This window comes from Myotis davidii, unplaced genomic scaffold (assembly GCF_000327345.1).
Source record: "Myotis davidii unplaced genomic scaffold, ASM32734v1 scaffold168, whole genome shotgun sequence".
Lineage (NCBI taxonomy): Eukaryota > Metazoa > Chordata > Mammalia > Chiroptera > Vespertilionidae > Myotis > Myotis davidii.
The window spans coordinates 4,866,773-4,887,193 of NW_006383016.1; the positions used below are offsets into that span (position 1 = coordinate 4,866,773).

A 20,421-nucleotide genomic window follows, 5' to 3' on the forward strand; every position below is an offset into this window, starting at 1 on the left:
GGCGCGGCGACTCACGGGACGGGGCTTAAGGGAGCCCCGCGGCCTGGAAATTTGACGTCAAGGGCGTGGGCGGGGCCAGAGCCCGAAGGCGGGGCCGTAGGCGGAGTCTGAAGCCCGAGGGAGACAGCTGCGGCCGGTTGAACGGACTCGGGCTCGGGCTTTGCCGGAGTCGGACGACTAGTAATTGCCCTGCTGTGCCCTGCCGACACGCAACGTCGTCCTTGCCTTCTGACTGTAAACCTCAGGCAGGCAGGCATTTTCATTTTTTTAAATATATATTTTTATTGATTTCAGAGAGAAGGCAGAGGGAGAGAGAGAGAGAAATATCCATGATGAGAGAGTATCATGGATCGGCTGCCTCCTGCAAGTCCCCCACTGAGGATCGAGCCCACAACCCGGGCTTGTGCCCTTGACCAGAATCGAACCTGGGACCTTTCAGTTCACAGGCGGACGCTCTATCCACTGAGCCAAACCGGCTAGGGCTTCATTTTGTTTTTAACTGTTCTCTCCACAGCGCCTACAACAGCTGGTAGTGAATAAACAGACGTTGCTGCTGTTGATTAGACTGGAATTAGGCCATTATCACTTTCTACTCGTCGCTCATTACCAAAAATTATCAAGATTCCCCTGCAAATTGAAAATGCCATGAGGAAAGTCTGTATCCTGGACTGGACTGGGCTGGGGTGGGGGGGCGGAGGTGTAAAGGGTCTTTTGGAGAACGTTTTTAGTAGGTCAGCCATTTAGGTATGTACACTCTCCATATGGACTTGTTTATGCCAATGGATTGCACTGTGGGGTCCACCCTGTGAGCATAAGGAATTCCGAGGTGCAGTTACAGTATTAAATCATGGGATTTGAGAGTTGAGAGATCCCGGGAGGAAAAGTGACTTACCTGTGGACATAAAGGAACCAGATGCTGTTTCTGAACTCTAGGGCTGGTGACTTCTGAGAGGAAGAGGCCAGTAGAGAGGGACAAATATTCCAAATGCCTGGAACAGTGCCAAGCACATAGTAGGTTCTCCAAATGTTTGATCCATTATTTAATTTCTTTTGAAGGAATAACTCCAAGCACTAATTTAGGGGAAACTAAAAACTACAGAAACTAATATAGGCACCTGTGGGTACTACCCCCAAATATTTACAATTGCTTCAAATTATTTTTGAAAATGTGGAAGAAAAAGGATTCTATGGAAAGCAACCTCACAGGGTGATCTGATCGTAAATTCCTAACTGGGCAGGTCGTGGTGGGTAGTCACACCCCGTGCCTGTAACTTCTTCGGTGGAAGGTTTTAAGCCAGCTCTGCCCATTGTTCTTGTGCATCAATGAAATACCAGAAGTAATTTCTGACTGGACCACACTGGGGATTTTGCTTCCTCCTTTTTGCTCCCATTGTACTCTTTAGAGTTCTGAAATAACATGGGAAACCAGCTCTCTGACATCCCCTGAAGGGGTCCCAGATTGTGAGAGGGCAGTTCTCAGGTAATGCACCCTGAAATCGGGCTCCCTCCTCTCTGGTTCTGGGGTGCGTCACCCAAGAACCACCGCTGCCAAGTCACTGTAGCTCAGCAGTCCTGAATTGAGCATCTTCCCCCTGGTGGTCATTGCATGTCATAGCAACCGGCCAGACGGTTGGATGGTTGCTTAGCCTTTTATGTACACTGAGTGGCCAGATTATTACAACCACCTGATGTTTGACCCCACATGCATGAGTACAACCCTTCAAGGTGGTGGGGGCAGTGTTATGGTTTGGGCATGTTTTCCTGGCATGATTTGGGCCCTTTAATTCATGTGGAACGTCTGAATAGCACAACATACCTACGTATTGTTGCTGATCAAGTTCATCCTATCATGTTGATGGCGTCTCCCAATGGAGATGGCTTCTTCCAACAAGACAATACGCCCTGCCAGGGTGCTCATATTGTGTAGGAGTCCTTTCAAGAACATGAGGGACACTTTACCTTGCTTAGGTGGCCCCCACAATCACCAGATCTCTATCCAATTGAGCATTTGTGGGACGAAGTTAAAAGAGCCATCAGGCAGCTGGTTCCACAACCATCAAATCTCACAGAACTGGACGGTGCTATTCATCAGGCATGGTGTCAGATTCCTCACATCACCTTTCAACATCTCGTGGAGTCAATGCCAAGAAGAATCGCCGCAGTACTGAAGGCAAAAGGTGGCCCAACGAAGTACTGATGGGGTGGTCATAATAATCTGGCCACTCAGTGTATATAGACTAGAGGCCCAATGCATGAAATTTGTGCAAGAGTAGGTCTTCCTTCCCCTGGTTGCCAGCACTGGCTTCCCTCTGGCACCCGGGACCTGGGCTTCCCTCGCAGCCCCGGCTTTGTCCGGAAGGACATTCGGTCTAATTAGCATATTATGCTTTTATTATTAAAGATATGCCAAGTTTTGCTCATAGAGCGTAGAAGAACAGGCAGAGATTCAGATCTGGCCCATACACTGTACTGCCAACTGTGAATTTAGGACACAATCCTCCCTACATCACTGTAAGGAAGTCGGGTAGTAGCCTCCCCATTTTGCACAAGCATTAGAAGTCAAAGAGACTTTAGAGTCCTTCCAGTCTAGTTTCCCTCTTCTTCTCCTCTCCTCCATTTTATAGATGAGGAGATTCCAGTGCTTAAAGGGAAGATGCCTGGCTTAAGTCCTAACTACCTCCTCTACTTAATTCCAAAAACAAAAATTTTAAACTATCCACAGCCACAAAATCCTCCTGCCACATTCTCATTAGCAGTTAATCTTTTTTTATATAAAAAATATACTAAAGGAATTTACTCTAATAAACACCTTAAAATTAAGGACTCACTAAGCTAGTCTTAATATTTAATTTTCATCATTAAAACCTGTACAATGCAATTTACAGTGAGAGTTGCATTGTAAATGAGAGAAATTTTGATTAGTGAGGTGACATGATGATATCTATGGGAAAATTATACAGAGAATTAAAAGTGGTTAATACTAAAATACCATTAAGGCACCCAAATTCTCCCAAAGCCTCTGGAAGCTCTCCAAAGCAAATTTTATTCCAGAATTTCAAGGACAAAAGGAACGGCGGTTCGGTTATAAATAGCAGAGGAATTGCTTCTGCCCATGAGGCTGCGGTCAGTGGGGTCGGCCAGGATGGGGCTGCAGGCCAGAGGTTGCTGCTCTCACTGCACGAACATCTGGAACCCAAGCTCCAAGCAGAGTCCTTTTCTCTTGTCCATTGCGTGTGTCCTCTCCAGACCAGAGCTTGGGCCATACTGATGCTCAGTCAAGGATGGTTGAAGGATGAAGATCAGTCTGCAAGAGGTGAGTCCTGGGAACTGATCTCTGAATTTTTAGGGTACAGGTTCCAACAGCTGTGAGACCATTGTTTAAAAAAAATCTTAAAGGATATTTCCCCAACCAGGAGCCCCATCAGAAGGTAGTCACCCCTGGATGACTATCTTTTCATCTATCCTTAGCTTGTCACTAACTTTTGGAATTATTGTACATTCCGGATGCAATGAATGCATTGAGAGTACTGCCTCTAGCCCGGCCAGTGTGGTTCAGTGGTTGAACTATGAACCAGGAGGTCTCTGTTTGATTCCCGGTTGGGGCACAGACCTGGGTTGTGGGCTCGATCTCCAGCAAGGGGCATGCAGGAGGCAGCCAATCAATAATTATCTCTCATCATTGAGGTTTCTATCTCTCTCTCCCACTCCCTTCCTCTCTGAAACCAATAAAAAATATTTTTTAAAAAGAGGCAACTAAATATGATTACTTAATGGTCTATTGGTAAACTTTAAAAGAGAGAGGGAGAGTACTGCCTCTTAACTGTTAAACAATTGAAAATTCAATGAGGGCAATCATGTTTATGAGTGAGTCAGAAGTGTTTAAAATGCAGACATTTATAAAAAGTCCTAAGAATAAGAAATTCCCAGAATAATTTATTACCTACACATTTCAATTTTCATGGGAAGTTCTAATTCTCAGCAAACATTCATCGTCACTCCCCCATTTTATAGATAGCCACTCAGCAGAAGTTAAATGAGTAGTTGCCAAGGTCACACAGAGAATAGAAATCTAAATAATTCATGATTTTAGCTCTCTCTCTCGCTATTTGTTAGATTTAAATATTGGGGGGCTTGATAAAAATTTCATCCAGCCTCTGACTTGCTTCCTTGGTGATGGACTGCATATTTGCTGCTCTCTGCTACCCTCTGTTGATAGAAGGAAAGTTTGGATCTCAAGACCATAGTTGTCAAAATTCTGTGTCGGGAGCAGCATTATCAGCATCACCGGGAACTGGTGAGAAATCCAAATTGTGGGGCCCACCCCCAAACACTGAACTCTGGGGGTGGGGCTCAGGAGTCTGTGTTTTAACCTCCAAGGGATTCTGCTGCAACTTGGTAATACTTTTCTGTGTAGGTACTAATGTCCTGGCCTCCGAATCGTCATAAAGATGACAAAGCATCTTTCCACTGCTTCTGTCCTCAGGCCTCACATAGTGGTATATACCACAGTGCCATATACGGAGGTCTTTCATGCCCATTCATTCTCTCAGCCCTCTGCAGTAGTTTGTAGGATGTTTAGCAGCATTCCTAGCCTCTACCAACTAGATGTCAGGTCTGTCGCAGTCCTGTGAAATAAGCAAGGAGGGACCACATATCCATTTTACAGATGAGACGACCGAGGCTCAAGAAAGGTCAAACAACTTGCCCAGGTTACTCACCTTGAAGTGGCAGGTCCGGACTTGAATCCATGTCTTCTGTCTTTACATCAGGTCAAGGGTTTCTTTAACTAATCCATGACAGGGTTTCTAACGTTTTGGCCAGATCATATGGGGTGCTTTGTTGTGGGGTGCTGTGCAGTAGTTTGTAGGATGTTTAGCAGCATTCCTAGCCTCTACCAACTAGATGTCAGGAGCACCTCACCCTGGTAGTGACAACCAAAAATGCCTCCTAATATTACCAATGACTCCCAAGGGGCAGAGTAACCCATGGCTGAGAACAGAGACCTGCAGCCAACACATAAATGGGGAGAAATATCACAATTCATGTTCTGCAGTTTCTTTATACTTCGGAGATGGTTTCAGAACAAATAGCTTAATTTTTGGCATCTAGGCCATCTATGAAGTGAATGCATAAGACTAAATGTTGATCTCCACCAGCTCCTTGTAAAATTCTTCACCATCCCTTAAGAAAATTAACAATAATTCCGTAAGATCATCTGGCATCCAGTATGTATGCACTTAAATTTCCCTTAGTTGTCCCAAGAATATATTTCATAGCCTTTTGACTTTCCACGCAGACTCTGATCCAGACTCTAAGCTGCTTTCAGTTGCTGTGTCTCTCTAGTCTCTTTTAGTCTAGAAATGGTGGCTGTGGGGCATATCTGACTTCTCACCTGCTTTTTAAAAAAAATATATTTTTATTGATTTCAGAAAGAAGGAAGAGGGAGAGAGAGATAGAAATATCCACGATGAGAGAGAATCATGGATCGGCTACCTCCTGCAAGTCCCCCACTGGGGATCGAGCCCACAACCCGGGCATGTGCCCTTGACCAGAATCGAACCTGGGATCTTTCAGTTCGCAGGCCAACACTCTATCCACTGAGCTAAACCAGCGAGGGCCCACCTGCTTTTGTAAGAAGGTGTTTGCTTGAACTTGTTTTTCATTTATGTATGTGGTAGCAGAGTTGAGTAGTTGTGACAGAAGCTGTATGACTCACAAAACCTACAGTATTTACTATCTGGCCCTTTACAGAAGAAGTCTGCTGATCTAGGATTTAGAACTAGCCTCTTGCCTTCATTTTTTAATATACTACTGACTGTTTCAGGAGTCCAGAACAATTGTTTATGGAAAACCTCTTCTTTTAGATTGGCCTGATTACATACACTTACATATTAAATTTATTGAAATTTCACACACTGTGAAATTTTAAATATATATATTTAAAAGTATAAAATGCTTATGAAATTCTCTTGCTCCATGGGCCACATTAAACAACGTTCTATGTGCCAAAATTATAAATGAAATCAAAGGGAAAACAACAAATTAAAAAATAATTACAATTCCAGGATCTTGTCTCTTTTCATACTTTATTTTCCAGGGAAGAGAGGGAAAAAATGTCATGTCTGACATATGGTAAATAGTTTTAGCTACAAATGGAGGTTAAACCCTTACTGACCAAATTTCTGTATCTTTTTTTTTTTAATCCTCACCTGAGGATATGTTTCCATTGATTTTTAGAGAGAGAGGAAGGTAAAGAGAGGGAGAAAAAAATTGATATGAGAGAGAAACATTGATCGGTTGCCTCCTGTACTCACCCCGACTGGGGATTGAACCCGAAACCTGGGTATGTGCTCTGACCAGGAATCATACCTGTCACCTTTTGTTATATGGAACGATACTCTCACCAACTGAGCCACCTGGCCAGGGCAACTTTCTATATCATTTAAATAGAGAAAGTAGTAGGACAACCAGGGGTCTCCTTTGGAAAATCGTAATATATAATTTCAATTAAATGCGCTGGAGTGCATAGAAACTCAGACACACACACACACAAAGACCGTCAACACTGAGTGCCAGGTCATCTGTGGAGCAACATGCCTGACATACAGAAAGCGCTAACTGTCCATGGGATAAGCGAATGGATACCATTTCTTTACACAGTTGGGCAGGGCAGGTTGTCACAAAAATATTCACACCCATTATTAGATGATGATGATGATGATGATGATGATTATTACTGTTTTAGTGTAACAAGCATCTGCATCATAGTAGAGGCTTGGCCTGCTGTTCTGTTGGGAGCTCATGCGTGCTCATTGAAATAGGCTTCAGTTACCTGGGAACATGGTCTTAGGGACAGGGGTACAGTGCATTGATCGTACGCATGTGTGTATATGGGAAGCTAGAAAGCGTCCACCCTCGCCTTCCAGGCAACCTGGTCACTCTGATGAATAGTACCTTCCTTCTCCACCTACTCTTTGGACACAGTATGTCTATCCTACTAATCATGTTAAGACATTCTGAGTGAAACATAAATCATAATGAAAGAAAGCACGGCTGACCGACTCCATCAGTTCCATAACACGGCCGAGGCTGCATGCCATATAATGTCTCTCCACTTCTCTATAATGTCATTTAACCTATAAAAAAAAATTACACCTCCCTAAACCACAGTATATATTTTACAGTAACATTTAGGGAAAAAAGTTGATAGTCCTCTATGCTAGCACAGCTCACACACATGGCACTGAAGAGCGAGCTGTTGGTCAGAAATCAGGCTGAAGGTTTAAAGAATTCCTGGCTGGTTCTTGAGAAGTGGGTCTTTCTCCTTGCTGCCGGGGAAGAACTTGACCTTTGCGTGCTCCAGGAAAACGTTCAGTCCTTTGCCATTGATCCCAGCACCGTTTTCTATTGGTTTGTACTCCTTGCGTTTTCTGAAAAGCAATGTGTTAGAAAGATTTTTAAAACATCCCCACCTGGAAGATATTACTTTCCCCACGCTTTTACATGCCCAAGTACAAAAGGGTTCATTTCGTTTCACCTAATCTATGGCTTTTACTAAGACATGGATCTCTTTTGGAAATAAGTTTATTTCCTCTTCTTCATGCAAGACATGTGCCTGTTTACTATAATTTGAGCTTCCATGTTAAATATTGAGCTGACACAATTTTGCTAAGTTGCTGACATCTGGTAGCGTTGTTTGGATTAAAAAAAAACACACACAACAAACCGCAGCAAAATCAACAGGCTAGTTTGGTATTCATCATTCAATGGAAGATTTTCCTCCTACACACAAAACGGTAAAAAGCCAAAAAGGGGAAAATGGCCCATTTGCGCAGCACATTGCTACTTATTTTCAACAATGTACCACAGTGATGGAAAGTGTTAGAACCAGCAACTTACTTGTACACCACCAGGGCGATCACAGCGACAAATATGGCCAAGCAGCCCACGAAGGCCAGGGCACCACTCGCCATTCTCACGGGGGAGCCTGGGCCTTAAAAACAGAAGAAAGACCAGATTAGCGACAGCTTCCACCTGGAGGACATGCAGCTTGTAGTGCAATTAAACAAATGACCAAGGGAGCTCTCAGAAGATACATGGCTCCCTCTGGCTTTCCGCGATCTTTTCCATTAAATATAATACATGGCCTTTGGGTCAGCTTATCTTCCATTTGGAGAACGAGTTAGCGTGTCTGGAACACCGTGTTAAGGGCTCACGGGAGAGATGTCGCGTCCTGAAGACACCCGCTCAGGTCTCAGTGGACCCAGCAGCGCCCAGGTGAGGGAGGGCTCCCTGATCCTCCCGCCCACTGCTCTGGCCTCATGGTCCCCTACCTACCTACCTACCTACCCGCTGTGCTGGAAACCTGGGAGCTGCCCATCCTCCCCACACCCTCAAATCCCCCCGCCCTCTGCAAGAATGTCCTTCCCCAGCTCGTCTCGTGTCCAGATGTTCATGAGGCGGTGGTCGCCCCTTCCTTGGTCACTGCTCGCCTCTCTTCCTCTGCCTCAATCCTGTTGTGTTGCAATTACTTCCTTACATACATTTCTCTCCTATTAAATTGTGAGAACCACGAAGCAAGGGTTATGTCTTCTCTGTACTCCAGGAACCCAGCAAATCTTGTCTCTACCGCCAAAGTATAACTGGAGTTGATCTATTTTCCCTCCATCTCCTCCGCCACCACCATTGCCGTCCCAGCCACCAGCCCTCTCCCCTGGGAAGATCTCTTACCCCCAATGACCCTTGCTGCATTCAGCAGTCAGTAGGACCTTCTGAAAGCATCCATTAGGATCATGCTTCGATCCCACCAGTGGTTCCCCTTACGCACAGAATAAAACCCTGGCCCTGCAGGTGGCCTGCAAGGATCGCAACGGGCTGCTCATGATTCAAATTCAGGTCTCGGTTCAGTGGAGGCCCCTCACCACGTGGGCACTGCTGGGTCGGCAGGAAGTCCCCGGACCTCCCAATCTGAAAGCCAGCATGTGTCGCCTCTCTCCCATGCTAGTCACTCTCCCTGCCCTGCCTTGCTCTGATTTCGTCAGCAATGCCTTCTAATCTGTTTGTGCTCCGTGTCTGCTCACTAAAGCAGGGGTCTTCTTCGTCTCGTTCCCCACTCGACCTAGAACCGTATAGCCTGTGCCTGGAGCCGTGCTGGGCACGGAGTAGGTGCTCACTGAGTATCTGTTGAAAGAATTGCAGCTGCTTCGTGGGTGTTCATTGGGTCAATGCGTAAAAGCTGAGCATCTATGGATTTGCCTTTGAGCAATGATCTATTTTTCTGAATTCTGATTTTGATTCCTGAGTCACCAAGGGACAGCCCCACTGGATTCAAAGCTCTCCTGGACGTCCTTAATTTGCATTCTGACAGATGGCTCGGGTCACCCCTAAAGCTATCACTCACTACAAGAAGCATTAAACACGCATCTCTCATCGAGTCCAGATAAGAGAACAGTGGTTTGCCGGCACCGAGGAAGCTTCACAGCCTAGGGCAGTGGTCGGCAAACTGCGGCTGGCGAGGCACATGTGGCTCTTTGGCCCCTAGAGTGTGGCTCTTCCACAAAATACCGACTTCTGCGCATGGGCCACGAAGTTTCAATCACACTGTACGTGCGCGCCCGCAGTGGTATTTTGAGTTAGTCATTAGGTTGTACCTGGCAGTACTCAAGGGGCAAACCGAGTATAATGTGTATACAATTTCTTCCTTCCATTCCACCACAGAGCACCGCTTCTAAGAGATAAAGCCGTAACTTCACAACAAAACTGGGGATAAATGAAATTACGTTAGGGTCACCAGGTAGGGACCTTAACTTGAGGTTGGGAAACATTGGAAGCCACCAGTACATGAACATTTCTCAATGAAATGTCTTAGTCCATTTTGTAAACATTTACCTCTCCAAGCATTGGGAGGGGCAAGATTGATTTTTCTGGCGACCTTCCGAGGAATAGGTAAGTTGGTTTCCTACAGTCTCCGTGGGATGCTCATTTGAATTTGGGAAGGGAACGAGAGAGTGGCAAGTTAGAAGGGAGAGAGGAGCTCACTTGATTTCTGTTTTCTTTTTTTAATACTGGAACGCTTCCCGAATTTGCGTGTCATCTCTGCTCAGGGGCCATGCTAATCTTCTCTGTGTCATTCCAATTTTAGTATATGTGCTGCCAAAGCGAGCACCTCACTTGATTTCTTATTTCTCTTCTTGGCTTCATAACTTTGCCCAGCGGCTTCCATGACAACTTGATCCCAGCCTCCCCTTCGCCATGGTTTAACTGGAGAACACTGTTATTTGTTGATGTTCGTTCGCACTCCCCCTTGGCATAGGAATCCATTCGCGCATTCAGTGATCAGATCCTGTGATTACTGCTCCATGATCAGAGCTGAGTTTTTTCCATCAAAAGGCTTTCTTTGGCCATGATTTCACTCAGTCTCTCTCTCTCTCATCTCTTCCCTAAATAGATTTGCTGTTGGATTTTAATGCCAGTCCTCAAACCCACATTAACAAGAGTTCAATAAATTTTGCGTTGAAATAAAATTAAACCATGATAACACAGCTCTTCAGTATGAAACGCGATGCCCTTTATCTACACTATGAAATGTTCCCACAACCAAAACACAGAACTCACGTCTGCCCAGGACAGAGACGAGGGTGCTCGTGAGGGCCAGACTCGCATCGTCACCCAGAGTGAGGTTCACACAGTAGGTCCCGGAGCCGTTGAAGGCCCGTCTCACGGTCAGCAAGCACGCATCGCCCATGGCCACCTCCACGGGGCTGCAGACCGTGTCCTGGGCGAGCTGGCAGGTGGGGTCAGAAACGATGGTACAGACCTCGGTGGGAATGCTGAGGACGTGCACGGCACCGAGAGGGAGAGAGAGGGATGAAATGGCTTTAAAGGAAAAATCATTTCTATAAAATTGAAATCCACCTTATTTTTCCTCAAACTATGTGACGTTAAATTGTCACATAGTTTATCCTTAAATGAGGCTGGGAATGAGCTACTGTTTCCTCCTTATGGTCCGGAAGGTGAGGCTCAGGGATGGAATAGGAAGAAATTATGTGCCACCAAGGCAGGCAGGGGGCTGCTGGACCCTGTGTGAAGCCCAAGCCATTCCCTCTACCTTCTGACTCTCTAGGATGCAGGTGGCGTAGGTCTCAAGCAAATACATTATTAAATGCTGGAGCCGGCCCTGCCTAGCTTCCTGCAGAGGAAAATACAGCAACAGCAGCGACGACAGCTGAGTAGACGATATTTACTGTGTGAGGCGCTGCATTTTAGATATATGACATGGCCTGACTATTCCTCTCAATGACTTTATGAGGAAAGTAACTTTATCCCAGTGCAGCAAGGGACAAAGCACCCAGGACAGAAAATAATTGGCCCAAGGTCACACAGCAGTCAGAGGTGGAGCTGGGACTTGAACTAGAGATGTCTGCTGGCTGTCCTGGTGACCACTAGGCTACCGGCCAGGCAGGACTGTCTTGGTCACTGTTTCACTTCTGAGTAGACTTCCTGGAGGGAGAGACAGGGCTCTGATGCTGGGTCCCATGGGGGCGTGGGCTGCGATGGAGGCATGCCCTGGCCTCTGCCACAGCCTCACTCTTCAGTCAGCTTTTTCTCTAGTTCCTGTCAACCCTCAGTCCCCAAGCTGGAGAGCTTCTTAGCTACCATTTAAAAAATACATATATTTTATTGATTTTTACAGAGAGGAAGGGAGAGGAATAGAGAGTTAGAAACATCAATGAGAGAGAAACATCAATCAGCTGCCTCCTGCACACCCTCTACTGGGGATGTGCCCGCAACCCAGGGATATGCCCTTGGCCGGAATCGAACCTGGGACCCCTCAGTCCGCAGGCCGACGCTCTATCCGCTGAGCCAAACCGGCTAGGGCAACACACACATACATTTTAATCACTGGATTTACGTGTATGTGAATCAGTTAATTCATGAACAATTAATTGATATAGTACATATATTCACTAGTATCTAGTTAGTCTATAGTTAGTCTATAGTCTATAGTCTATAGTTATAATCAAACCATAGGAAGCCAAATTATATAATGCACTGGAGGAGCTTTGTAAATTATAAAGAGAGACAGGATTATCAGGCATTGCTGTTAATTAATGCTAGGACCCAGCTATTCCACACTGGCCTCTTGCCACTCTGGAGGAGCCTCGGGGAGCTTAAGAGTGGGGTTCTGCCCTGGCCAGTGTAGCTCAGTTGGTTGAGCATCGTCCTATGCACCAAAAGGTCGCAGGTTTGATTCCAGGTTGGGGCACATGCCTGGGTTGCAGGCTTGATCTCCAGTAGGGGGCATGCAGGAGGCAGCCTATCCATGATTCTCTCTTATATCAATGTTTCTCTCTCTCTCCCTCTCCCTTCCTCCCTCTCTAAAATCAATAAAAAACATATTGGGGAAAAAAAGAGTGAGTTTCTGAGCCAGACCTTGACCTGCAAACTGTGCTGTCAGGTACCCACTGTCTATGGGGGCAAGTTCTATAATTACTGTGGCCCTATCTGTAGTATGAGGAGACTCACAGGATTGTGTGAGAACAGATGTACAATGATAAGAACATAGTAACTGTTCGATCAATAATTATTATTCAGCTTCATCAGCAGGTAATGAGCATTGCCCTACTTTAGCAAAACAAATGCATCCTTGAGAAGGCCTCGTAGCGCCCTTCCTTGTCCTGACTTACTGGTGAACTAGAAATATGAATCCACTTAGTCGGGGAGACTGGAGTCAGGCCTCTGCTCGGGCCTGGGGTCTTCACTTGACCCGCCCGCTGAGGGAGGTGAAGTACTCACGTCCCTTCGCAGGTCACCAGGAAATCCATCAAGGGGTCCTCGGACTGTGGCCGGGGCATCAGGACTTCTGCCGTATCCACGATGTTCACCTCTAGAATTCCCTCTAACAAAACAAGCCCCGACAGAAAAACACATCAACATACAGTGGAAACCAGACCAAATCAAACTCCTCCTTAACACATCAGGAGGCCAAACAGAACAGAGGCAGCCTTCTCACACACCACACCCCCAGATCCGGGAATCGAACCCATAGCCTCACATACGTGCCCCTGCAGCATTTTCTTTTTTCTTTTTTTTTTTTTCTTTATTACTACTAGCATTTGGGTAGTTATGGATGAGGTTGTTGTTGAGAATAGGTTGAAGTTTGGGGGAGTCTTGGGAGTAGGTATATAGGCTCTAAGTAAAACTGTTATGGTTCTCCACATTAGGTACCTGATGTATTCATGTTAGTGATGAATCACAGCAATGTTAAAATGTTCTCTCTGGGAAGTTGCTCAGTGGTTAGAGCAGGGTGTGGACTGTCCAGCCAGTGGGCCCTATAATGACCAAGAAGTCATTTGGTTTGGCCCTGCCAAGGCAGTAGGGATGAATTAATTAAATGTTTGACCAAATATAGCAGGCTAATTTTTAAGTTAATAATTTTATAAATATCCAAATGGCTCTTGGCAGAAAAAAGGTTCCCCATCCCAGGGTTAGAGCATCAGCCCACAGACTGCAGGGTGGTGGGTTCGATTCCTGGTCAAGGGCCCATACCTTGGCTGCAGGTTCAATCCCTATCCCCGAGGGGGGTGTGAGCGGGAGGCAGCCAATCGATGTGTGTCTCTCTCTCCCCCCACTTCCCCTGCAGCATTTGCAAAGTCAAGCTGAATGGCTCTTGAGCCCACCCTAGCTCTTCATTTCTGGATCCCGTGTCTGTGTGAGAAGGTAGGACCCACTCTGGGCAGGCGTTCCAGGAGAAGGTGCCCCTGGGGGGATGCAGCCCTGGGTGCAGGCCTTGGCCAGCTTTGTTCATGAGGGGCTCAGCCCCAGGGCACACAGCGTGGGTTTTACCCCCACCCCGAGGCCCAGGGTGCATGGCCGGCTGCAGACCCCCCGTCTTCTCTGCTGGGTGCTTGTGGGCTGTGCCTGAAATGCACAGACGTGTGTGGTGGCCCTGTTCGCTCTCGTTTCTTACATACAGGAAGTGTGACTGTGAAAGCAGCTAGGGAAGAAAGCAGAAGTTGTGGGAACTTGTCATGGGCCTTCTTTCAAGGCTCATTCATTCAGGTTTCCGGGATGCACGGGGCCGGAGGTTCAGGGCCTGGGCAGGCTCATCAGTCTGTGGGCCTCACGGAAGGCTCATTTCCACTGGGATGTGGTGGGAAGGCTGGGGCAGGCAGGTGGGAATCTAGACACCAGCAGAGTCTTTGCTCTTGTATGTGCGGCATCACCTTGGACAGAGAGCGGGTGCCCCTGCTCCCCACCCGCCAGAGTCAGTGAAGTGAGTGGGTGGCCTGAGGTAGACTCCAACACCCTTCACCTGCTAGTCTTACCTACAATTGTGATGATGGCCCTGAAGTGGCCGTATCTGTTAATCCGGCAGTCTTCATCGGGAACCTCCCCCAGCTCCAGCAGGCTGTCTCCGGCGGGTGCTGCAGAGTTTGAATAATAGAGTTTAGGTTAGTTGCTGAGAATGTAAAAGATGTACATGATAAAACCAAAAATCTAAACACCTGTCTGCCTGCTCTTTAGAAAAACCCTATACTTTTAAATTGCTGTAGAAATGTGAACTAAACGTGTAACGATGCGTATACATGTGAGAACTGTAAGGCAGTATAATTGTTAAATTATGTAAGTAAACACAATCTCATATTTTGCTTAAACACAGGAAGCAAATGAAAGATAGAAGCCATTTTAAATATGTGATACAATAGTCATGATGAAATAAAGCAAGTCATCATAGACAAGGACATATTTTAATTTTGGAGGCAGGTTTTCTGGGCTCAAATCCTATATCCTTTGTTTTTATTTGTTTGTTTGTTTTTGTTAATCCTCACCCGAGGATATTTTTTCATTGATTTTTTTTTTTAGAAAGAATGGAAGAGAGAGGGCAAGACAGAAGCATCGATGTGAGAGAAACACATCGATTAGTCCCCTCCTGCAGGAGCCCTGACCAGGGCCCAGGCCAGGAAGGAGCCTGCAACCAAGGTACATGCCCTTGACCAGAATCAAACCTGGGACCCTTTGGTCCGCAGGCTGATGCTCCATCCACTGAGCCAAACCAGCCAGGGTTATCCTTTGTTTTTAGTTGCTTGAGACCATGGGCATATTACTTCACCTCTCTTTGCCTCAATGGACTCATCTGTAAAATGGGAATAATACTTCCTGACCTAGTGAGGTTGAACTATGAAACTTAAATGAGATGAGGTATATAAAACTTGCTTCTCAAACCTGCCACTTCAGAAGTACTTAATAAACATCAGTTTCCTTGTCCCATCATGCACTTCTATACATCTACTTAGATACGGTATGCTACAACACATATAAGATATATAATTTTAAATAGTAAGGTAGGTGCATCATAGATTAAGAAACAAGCAACATGAAAGAAGGCAATTTTCTCCTTGTGTGGCTGTCTCATAGCTGCTAAAGAGTCCTCAGTTATTGGTGAGCAGAGATGTGGGGAAGAAAAGGAGTGGGCACAGGACGCTTTTGAAAAACAACCCTTTGAGTCTGATTAAAGCAAAGAATGTAATGCTCTGTACACCTGAAACTAATATAATGTGATACCCCAATAAAAATTTTACCCCAATAAAAAGATAATTAGTTAGAATTTCAAAAGCTCTAATTAAGGTGTTGGTATTCCTTTAACAAGATAAAAAGACTGGAGAGAAAGTATGATACGAAAATGCAACATTACTTTCTCTAAAATTTAAGAAGGCATGAAATGGACCCAGTTTTGCGGGAAGGGCACCCAAGCTTCATTCAGAAGGGCCCCCTTTTTACCACAGGACACGCAGGCATGAAGCCCTGTGGGAGAGCTCGCCAGGCCTCCTCAGAGCCTTGCCTGGGGACTGAGCGAGAAGCTCCTCTGCTTTGAGGGGCCTTCTCAGAGCACTTCTCAGAGTATCTCTGGAAGCAAGTGTTCCATGGCACACACTTTGGGAAATGCCACTTGGGTAAAGCCCGGAAGGTTCCGATGCCATGTTGGGTTCAAATGCAGCGGTTTATCAGCAGGATGGTCTGTGGCAGACTCTTGGGGATGCTCCCTGAGTCTCGCAGTGGTCCTTCGGAAGTTACAGGGTAATCATTCATTTAGTGCTGAGATTTAACCGCTATGTTCTGTAGCAACAGAGTTGTGTGTACAGGATATTAAAGATGGCTGGCTGCTTCCAGGAAACTAGAGAACTTCTTTTAGAGTTCTTGACAGGCAGAATTTAGCTGTCAAGTTAGAGCATGGAGTCATGACTCTGCTATATTTCACAATAAAACTTTAAAAAATGACCAAATAATGAAAGTTGCTTTTATCGTTGGTAGAATGCTTATAAAAATGCACATGTTGTTTTGCAGACACACCTACAATCAAGTTTATATCTCTGTGTCTATATTTATAAAGTCAAGGTATGATTAAAGGGCTAATGGAGAAAAACTAACATTTTAACAGACAGATAGTCCCTGGCCGGGTAGCTCAGTTGGTTAGAGCATCATGCGGATTTGTCAAGGTTGTGGGCTCCATCCTTGATCAGGGCACATGCAAGATCCAACCAATGAATGCATAAATAAGTGGGACAACAAATGGATGTTTCTTCACCTCCCTCTTTCTCTCTCCCTCCCCCCCCTTCCCCCTTCCTCACTTCTCTCTAAAATCAATAAATAAAAATTAATAAAATGTATTTTAAAGAATACAATTAGTAATAAATTATAGTGTCTTGATTTACATATGTTTGGTTTAATAATATCTGATTTTATTAATAACACTATTATGATAGTTTGTAGTTGATAACAAACAGGTTTTTGGTAAAACAATGATAAGTTTAGACATCACGATGGCGTGGTCCCTCTGGGCTTGGTGACGGTGCCCTCTTGTGTCCAATGAGAGGATGTCAGCCTATTACAATCCCCTGGATCCTATGGGTGCTAAGACATGCTAATGGCTGAGTGGAAACTGAGGCTTCTCAAAGTAGACGCTTAAGAACTTCTTGAATGTCCTCATGTACTGATAGTAGAGGGTGGGATTTAATTAATTAAGCTTTATAGCCGGAACAGTTTTAATGTCTGGAGTCCTTCCAGCTTGCTGGCCAAGAAGTACTCTCAAGGCACATTCCTTTTGGGCCATTTAGGAAGAGCTTTTAGGTGTGGCTGTGTCTTCATGGGACAGTGCGTGGATGTGGGCAGCGCAGGGAGGAGAATGGAAGTGGCGAGAAAAGGGGGAGGGAGGAAGGAAAGTGGGATGGCCTGAATGTTTACAAGGCGCCAGCCAGTGTGTCTTCTCATAGGGACAAACACTGGGAGACGAACAAGAATGTGTGAGCTAGAAGCGGGAAGCACCTGTGCACGTGACCGAGGCCAGTGAAAACCAGGAAGGTCAAAGAGTGGTTTACAAGTCGCCAATGTTTACCTGCAAAGTGTCTTTAAGCACATTCTCCTTTCGTCCATATTCTAATAGCTTAAAATAGTGATAAAATGGCTTTAAAAACCAACAGATTTTTGCAGAGTCTCTACACAACCCTTTTAACTAGGGATGTTGCACTCTAACTTACATGCCCTTTTTTCTTTAGCAATTAAGGACCCCCCTGCCCCCAAAGATCACCTGGAAAACACTTACATAAAGAAGGAGTGGGTTTTGGAGGTCTGGGTGTAGGTGAAGGGCAAGGTCCAGGCACTGCAGCTTGCACAGTGAGGTTAAGGCTGAAAGTCCCGTTGAGCACATACGTGTGATTCAAAGTGCGATTGTTGGAAACAAACAGACCAGTGTTATCCCCGAAGTTCCACTTGTAGTTAATGGCAGACTCCCTCAGGAAGTGGCTGGGATCGTGAATCAGGACATTAAACAGAATGGGAATGTCCCTAAGGAAGGTTTCATCAGAGGAATTTCGATCGTTCTTCTGGGACATATTCACAAACACAAGAATCTGATCTAAAAGATATAGATACACACAAAGAATGCATGATTGCTTGGTTTTAAGTGGATGACTTCAATAACACTTTTAAGTTAAAATTTTAAATTAGGGATAATTCAGCATCATTTTTCTTTCTCCTGGGTAAGTTTTTCTAGAGTTTCCCCACGTTAATCTGGAAAACAGAGGGAGTACATCCTTGAATATAAATTGGAGGAGGAGTCCAGATGAACGGTAACCCCACCCAGAGCACTCGGCTCTCACTGCTTCTGAGCCCACTAACACCATCAGAACGAAGGGCCTCCTTCCTCCTCAGTTGCTTGAGCGTTCACACCACTCACCTGTGACCAGGTACACATCTTTCACTTTTGCGATAGGAGTGTATGTCCTTCGGTTTCTTCTATAGACAGCTACTTCCATGACTTGAGGGCCAAGCGTCACGTTGGTTGTGTTTATAGAAACACTCGCTGAACACCGTCCCAATTTCTGGTAATACTGACCTGTGAGAGGGTGGAAACGGTTAGGTGCTGGTTACTATTACATGACCATTATAGGAAGTTGTTTCTTAACGACGAGCCACGGACATTTTGAGATTGCTCTGGGGAGGGAGCGCCAGGAAGGGTTGTTACATAAAACTTTATAAAACAAACCCACAGTTAAATAAACGTAACTGCATGGGTAAAACGGACAGAGCTGTTTGGTGGGATAACGCAGTCATTGGTTCATAAATAAACACTTACTATAAATAAGTGACTTGGCACTTGAAATAGATGTATTTCCCACAGGAAATACTTTTAATGTAATGGTGAAGTGGCTAATGGCGTTTTAAAAAAATGTATCCAAGAATCAACCTTATTTTTGTAATAATATTACTATTTTGGCTATATTATTAAGAAGCTTTTTTTTTTAAAGGGAACTAGAATCCTCCACTTTCTAATAGTATCTGCGTATAAGTAGGCAGTAAGTGATGGATGGTGGGGTGGGTATAAAAATGGAGCCATTCTATAAAAGCAATCTAGGACACCCTGGAGCCATTCTTTTTCTTTCTGAACCCTAACCTTTAATCTAACTGCCACTGTCCAGCAGTGAAAGGGACTCCTCTCCTTCAGGGCACAAGGATGTTTCTCATCCTTTTGAGTCACCTGGTGTAGCTGTGTCATTGGAACGACAGGTATTGTAAGATGGATGCTTGTGAGGTGGGGGTGGTGAAAGACCATGTTTATCGCCTGGTCAAAGGTTTTAGGAAAATACACTAGACTCCTCAGGGATGTGTAATTTGGAACCCCCCCCTCCCCGTACCAGTGACATGCAGAGGGAGTTCCTGTGGAGTCTCCGAGGAGGTTTATTATATGTGAGGAAAATGTTAGTTCTGGCACTGAGAGAGAGACCTCAGGGGCAATGCTTAGTTGAGGGACAATATCAGTTAACTCTAAGACCTCAGCAGAAGACGAGAATTCAAAATAGTCTTGTTAGAAAACCAAAAATTCCTGGCTAAAGGCTGATCGCAAATAAAGACATCTTAACTAGTTAAGTTAGTGGATGTTAACTAGGCTAAACAGCCTCTGAGTGTCAGTAAGCGTAAGTGACTCCGTGAAAACTCCATGTCAGGTCAAAGAAATCATGACACTGGGTGAGGTGACAGACAAAGGGCCAGACATGCACTGAAAAAAGTCAGCTTTAAACCAATGATTTAAATAGATGGCATAATATTTGACAGGTATTTTGTACTTTGTTCGATCAGAATGCATTATTAATATTTTGTTTTGATTTGCAAATAGTTAATTGGAGAAAGAGAAGCTTTCTCTAATTTACGAAATAAAAGACAAAACATTTAGAAATTTGGAGGCTGCACTATTGGTAGCAATTTTCAAATCCTCAGAGCCAGGTGGCACTTGGTGACATTTTTAACTAAGGACTTAGCAGCTTTGCTAGAAATAACCTAAATTTCTAGCAATAAAGCAAAGTGGATACCATTTGTGCCAAAGAGCAGTGGTTAGATTATGTTATTTCGTCACAATGGAATATTATATAGTCATTAAAATAATGTATATAAAGAATTTTAATGATGTCGTCAAATACTCGTGACATTAAGAAAAAAATGTGTGTACATTATAATCCTAATCAAGAAATACTAATGAAGAAAACACCATTATGTTAACAGTGGTAACCTCTGGTGTTAATTATGGGTGACTTATTTTTCATTTGTACATTTCTGCATTTTCCAAATTTCCTAAAAAAACCATTTCTTTAATTCTTAAAAATTCATTTGACAATATAAAAAAATAAAGAATAAATCAACAAATGTCCATCTGTGTGTCATTCAAATAAATAAATATTAGTAGCCCTGACTGGTTTGGCTCAGTGGATAGAGCGTCGGCCTGCGGACTGAAGGGTCCCAGGTTCGATTCCGGTCAAGGGCATGTACCTTGGTTGTGGGCACATCCCCATTGGGGATGTGCAGGAGGCAGCTGATCGATGTTTCTCTCTCATTGATGTTTCTAGCTCTCTATCCCTCTCCCTTCCTCTCTGT

The 20,421-nt window shown here is 44.8% G+C and overlaps 1 protein-coding gene and 1 long non-coding RNA gene across 2 annotated transcripts in view; both read right to left on the bottom strand.

The window, feature by feature from the left end:
• Positions 1–3,005: 3,005 nt before the first annotated feature.
• On the bottom strand, positions 3,006–5,433 carry LOC107181706. Its single transcript, XR_001512400.1, has 2 exons — positions 4,719–5,433; positions 3,006–3,363 (listed from the first exon to the last, which is right to left on the bottom strand). It is a non-coding gene; the product is annotated as an uncharacterized LOC107181706 (long non-coding RNA).
• A 1,271-nt stretch (positions 5,434–6,704) lies between these two features.
• The window catches only part of GPNMB (glycoprotein nmb), a 24,423-nt gene continuing 10,706 nt past the window's right edge, over positions 6,705–20,421 (bottom strand). The window contains exons 5-11 of the mRNA XM_006779022.2: positions 18,233–18,391; positions 17,600–17,911; positions 14,328–14,426; positions 12,796–12,898; positions 10,615–10,829; positions 7,900–7,993; positions 6,705–7,430 (exon numbers count right to left, since the gene is read on the bottom strand). Of these exons, the coding sequence (XP_006779085.1) occupies positions 7,283–7,430; positions 7,900–7,993; positions 10,615–10,829; positions 12,796–12,898; positions 14,328–14,426; positions 17,600–17,911; positions 18,233–18,391 (1,130 nt within the window). The 3' untranslated portion in view covers positions 6,705–7,282. The remainder of the gene's footprint in view (positions 7,431–7,899; positions 7,994–10,614; positions 10,830–12,795; positions 12,899–14,327; positions 14,427–17,599; positions 17,912–18,232; positions 18,392–20,421) is intronic.